Source organism: Sinocyclocheilus rhinocerous, unplaced genomic scaffold (genome assembly GCF_001515625.1).
Source record: "Sinocyclocheilus rhinocerous isolate Xijiao unplaced genomic scaffold, SAMN03320098_v1.1 scaffold3117, whole genome shotgun sequence".
Classification (NCBI taxonomy): Eukaryota; Metazoa; Chordata; class Actinopteri; order Cypriniformes; family Cyprinidae; genus Sinocyclocheilus; species Sinocyclocheilus rhinocerous.
Genome location: NW_015629109.1, coordinates 837202 through 842750, shown reverse-complemented (window position 1 = coordinate 842750; position 5549 = coordinate 837202). Strand labels below are relative to the sequence as shown.

At 37.9% G+C, this 5549-nt stretch overlaps 1 protein-coding gene across 1 annotated transcript in view; it reads left to right on the top strand.

The window, feature by feature from the left end:
* LOC107738825 (mRNA-decapping enzyme 1B-like) overlaps positions 1–1538 on the top strand; it is a 13081-nt gene extending 11543 nt beyond the window's left edge. The window contains exon 10 of the mRNA XM_016550706.1: positions 614–1538. Coding sequence (XP_016406192.1) covers positions 614–694 — 81 coding nt within the window. The 3' untranslated portion in view covers positions 695–1538. The remainder of the gene's footprint in view (positions 1–613) is intronic.
* The last annotated feature ends 4011 nt before the right edge of the window (positions 1539–5549 follow it).

The following is a 5549-nucleotide window of genomic DNA, read 5'->3' as shown; positions in this document are numbered from 1 at the left end:
CTTTCACCATGGACGAAGCGGAGTCCAGCCCAGGGTCGTCACATGTGGTTGCAGCAAGCCTGCCGGCAGCGCCGTTCTCAAGCTCACCGGCCTCGTCTCACTCAGCCCGCTGGCCATTCCTCACTCTAGCCGCCGGCCTCCACTCACTTTCAGTTTTCTAAAGTGTTTTTGAAAAATCACATACCCTGCCTTCAAACCGCATAAACACATTTCATTACACCAAATACACTTTTTAGCAACATCATATGACCCCTTTAAAATGTAATGTGTTCCAGTGACGGCAAAGCAGAATTATTACTCCAGTCTTCAGTCTGACATGAGCCTTCAGAAATCTGATTTGGTGCTAAAGAAAACATCTCTTATTATCAATGTTAAAAACAGTTGTGGAAACTGATTCTTTGTTTTTTCAGGATTCTGTGATGAATAGAAAGATCAAAAGTTTTTCTTTGAAATAGAAAATATTTTGTAACATAAATGTCTTGATTGATGGATTATTGATGAAAAATATAAATTTCTTTAAAAAAACATTGACCACAAGCTTTGAATGGTAGTGTATATAGTCTGTTTGACTGTGTACCTCCTAATGGGTTGTTTCTCTCTTTCTGTGATTCAGAATGATGCCTCATTCTTGGACACCATCTATGAAGCATATGTCTCCCATCTTGCTACAGACTCCAGCTCAAAACCTTTCTGAAGCACGTGTACACGTACATGCAGCTGTCATGCTCTGAGCCCATATTGGCATCCCATCTCAGACTACCTTACTATTCTGAATGTAGCATCCAAGAAGTTGAGCACCTCAGCACCAGATTCACAACGGGAAAACCAGTTTGATTGCAAATTGTATGATCTTCATACAGTAAATTGAATTATCTGAATGTCATATCAGCTTTGAATTTGCCACTTGTACACAAGGGGCAATCTTAAGTATTTTAGAATTTTCTGAAAGAAGAATTTTATGGATTTTACGTTTATCGTTTAGACAACAGGGCAAGAAATGTGCTGTATGTTAAAATCTGAGTGGAAAGACATTCTTCTTTTTGTGAAGGGATTTTTATCCTTGCATATTGAAACCGACCCACAAAAGAAAGATAGAAAAAACAGGACCCTAGCCTCAAATATAATAGAAATAACATGATAAACGACAGGATAAGGCAAACATGTCTTGTCTTGATTTCTAGCATCTTCATATCTCTGCTGACACAGGCAGAAACTGCCCTCATCCCTTTACAAGCCAGCAGAAATTGTTTATTAATTTTAGTCACACTTTAAAATGAAAATTTATTGTTTAAATATAAAAACAAAAGTGTACATATACTATATATTCTATTTTTCTATGGTTCTGTTCTTATATCAACATGCTGGAATATTTTTCGGTTCCGTTTTGTTGTTTTTTTTTAAGAAAGAAAAAAGACAATGCCATCAGTATTTCCCAAGTAGCTTGTCAAACTGAAAACAAGCTGACAATTTAATTTTCTTCCATTTGTTTTTCTTATTAAAATAATACCCCAACACCCCATACAGAGTATGTTCTGGTTTTCTAGTTGATAATACTAATGTATGAATTATCAAAATTAAACATGCTACACATGGCTCTGTTATGGTTGAAGCCTGTTTGAAAGGTTTCAGAATACCTTTCAAAAGTTTGGGGTCAGGAATTTTAGAACTTTATTTTAGTTTATTTTTTTAAAGAAACTACTACTTTTATTTCTCAAAGATTGCATTAAATTGATAAACGGAGAGCTCGCTGCCGCGCTCCTGGGTCGAGGAGGGGTGGCTGCCGTCCGTGAGGGAGCGGAGGAGTCGGCCCCGTTCGCCAGGAGGCCGGAGCCTGCGGCGGCGACTCCTCCGCTCCCTCACGGACGGCAGCCGTCCCTCCACATCCCAGGCGGCCGGCAGCGAGTTCGTCCGCCCCCCCGGCAACTCACTCCAGCCTACCGCCTCGAGCCTCCATGGAGGCAGACTGCTCCGCCATGCTCGATGGCACCGCGGACTCACCACAGCGGCGAGGGATCTCTGGCAGCGTGTCCCTCCTTCCTCCCGGGTTTCGGCACCAATGTAACAACGTTTGTAGATCGGGAAGAAGGAGGTGGGAACCGGCGAAGATTTAAAACTTTAATAAAATAAACAAACACAAAACGAAAGTAAAGCGGCAGCCCCTAGCGGACGACTGCCGCACACCAAACAAAATAAACTCCAGGCCTGGTCCTCTCTCGTCCAACACTGTCGTCACTCCTCCTTTATCCTTCCAGAGCTCCTCCGTGAGACTCGAGACCGGTGAGTGGCGCAGGTGTCGTGCATTAGCATTTACTCCACCGGCCTCGCTCCGTTCCCACGGCTCTCGGCCCCGCCCCTCTCGTCACAATACTGTCTTGTACAGTTCTCCATTAAATCTCAGTTTTGTTTTGCTTTATTGTCAACATTTGTACATTTATAAGTATAATTGTTTAAATATCTTTAATTTCAAGAGTTGTTACCTGACATACAAATGAAAATCATTATCCAGTAATTACCAACGACTGCAAAAATCATTGTATTTGATTGGTCAAATGCTGTGGGGACCCTGTTAATGAGAGATCCTGCAGGCGTACAGTATCTCCAGTTAATAACTGATTGTGTGGATTTATGAGCAAGCAGCTATCATAAGCATTAGTGCTGATGAACTCATAATCAATCTCAAATAAGAGCTTTAATCTAAATAAGCATGGCAGCAGCCGGAGTGTTGCCAGGAGTGCACGTGCTACAGTTACAGTGTGTGTGAAAGATGCTAAGCGTACCCTTCCTGCTTGATTGGGTGTGCTGGGTTCAGCTGATTTCCATGCTTTATTCCACTCACACACTGTCACATTATAACCCAACAGTTTGAATACAGAAAACAAGGGAGGATCACATGCATGTGTGTTTCCTGTTAAGTATTTTTGTAATTACAGATTGGTTTTATTGCAGCATTTATGTTGGACATCAGTAGAGTTTAGTTTTGTGACATTTAGATAATGGAGTTCTACACCAAGACTTAATAACACTAATACACAAACAAAACAATCAAAAATAATTCAAAAGTGTCCAAGCCAGATGCCTGGTTAAGACACAGTGTAAGTACAGGTGCATCTCAATAGATTAGAATGTGGTGGAAAAGTTCAATTATTTCAGTAATTCAACTCAAATTGTGAACAATGTCATCTGCTGGTGTTGGTCCATTGTGTTTTTTGAAAACCAGCGTCACTGCACCCGTTTACCAAGAAATTTTGGAGCACTTCATGCTTCCTTCTGCTGACCAGCTTTTTGAAGATGCTGATTTCATTTTCCAGCAGGATTTGGTACCTGCCCACACTGCCAAAAGCACCAAAAGTTGGTTAAATGACCATGGTGTTGGTGTGCTTGACTGGCCAGCAAACTCACCAGACCTGAACCCCATAGAGAATCTCTGGGGTATTGTCAAGAGGAAAATGAGAAACAAGAGACCAAAAAATGCAGATGAGCTGAAGGCCACTGTCAAAGAAACCTGGGCTTCCACCTCAGCAGAGCCAGAAACTGATCACCTCCATGCCACGCCGAATTTAAAGCAAAAGGAGCCCCTACCAAGTATTGAGTACATGTGCAGTAAATGAACATACTTTCCAGAAGGCTAAAAATGTTTTTTTTATTGGTCTTAATAAGTATTCTAATTTGTTGAGATAGTTAATTGGTGGGTTTTTGTTAAATGTGAGCCAAAATCATCACAATTTAAAGAACCAAAGACTTAAACTACTTCAGTCTGTGTGCATTGAATTTATTTAATACACGAGTTTCACAATTTGAGTTGAATTACTGAAATAAATGAACTTTTCCACGACATTCTAATTTATTGAGAAGCACCTGTATTTATAAATAAATATGCTGAAAATAGCAGGTTTTCTTCTATATGCAGGCTTTTAATAGAAATATGTAATATTATTGTGAAGTATTATTACAATTTAAAATTTCTTTTTTAGCGTATTTTAAAAGAGTTGCTGCTTAATATTTTTGTAAAAACTGATTCTTTGATCAATTAAAAAGTTCAAATATTTTATAGAAATCTTTTGTGACATTGCAATTGTCTTTATTGACACTTTTGATCATTTTAAAGCATCCTTGTTGAAAAAAGTATTCATTTATATTCATAATTATATAAATTTCAATTCAATTCTTAAAAAACATTTTCAAAAGAAATATTCTGCAATAAGCTTAAAATCATCCTCTCCTGCAGTATAAAAAGTGTCATTCTGTAATCACCGTCACTGTGTCAGCCTTCATTGTCACAAGACTAAAATCCTCAGCTCACATCTGCAAGCACAAACACGCACTCAGTGCAGGTGTGTATCTGTCTGGAGGATGGAAGCTGTTATTTACACTAACTGGGTCAGTGGGGAAAATCTAGAGCATGACATCTGGACACTGACACAATCTAGCGTGTACGTGTTTTAGGGAAAAATAATGTAGACTGTTTTAATAGTGCTTAAAATAAAGCAGGATGATGTAGTTCAGTGATGTTATTAATTAAAATCATACTGCTATTATTACAGTCAAATAAGATTTTACTGGAGTAGAGATGATTTAGTTTTGAAGAAAATGAGTAAAAGCCCATTTTATTTCACAAAAAGAAGATAGTTTAAAATGGTCAAACAAAAGATATGGTATTAAATGGAGACAAAAAGATTTGGACACTTTCTACAGTAGAAGTCAAACATTAGTGTAATTTCATGATTAATGTGATAATCCACACTTGTGTGAACGCTTGTGCATACACTTAATTTTTTTAACAAAATGCTTTATTTAGCAAGGATGCATTAGACTGTTCAAAAATGACAGTAAAGATTTATAATATTTCAAAAGATTTCTTTTTCAAAAAATGATTTAAATCTATTCATCAAAGAATACTGAAAAAAATATCACAGTTTCCATAAAATTATCAAGCAGCACAACTGTTTTAACCCTTTATAAATCAGTATAGACTAGAGTATCGACTGCTGAAAATCAACTTTGCCATCACTGGAATAAATTAAATTAAATTAAATCTTAAAATATATTTAAATATAAAACAGTTATTTTAAATAGTAATAATTTTAGAATATTAGTGTTTTACTAATAAATTAACAAAAAAACCTGCCCTCAAAGTTTTGGTAGTGTACATCGTCTAAAAATCAGTCTGGGACCAGTTGTTTAAATGAAATTTAAGATGAGAAAATATCATTTGTGCACAGATTCCACTTGTGCAATGACATTCATATTTGGACACTTGTGTCCAAATAAACTCTATGTGTTTGAGAAAGTTGCAAGGTTTCGTTTCCTTCTTTCTGACCGGACAGACTGTCTCCAGAAACACTATGACAGCCCTCCTCTCGCTCACCCTTTTCTCTTTCACTTTATCTCTCTATTCCAATACATCTGCCCCTCACCCACCCTACATCTTCTACATCTCTCGCTCTCTGTCTCTCTCCCCCACTGTGGGAGTGAAGTGTAATCCATGTGGATTATCATAGTGGGGAGGGCAAACTGAGTGTGTGAGCGGATCTGCTTCTGTTTAAATTCCT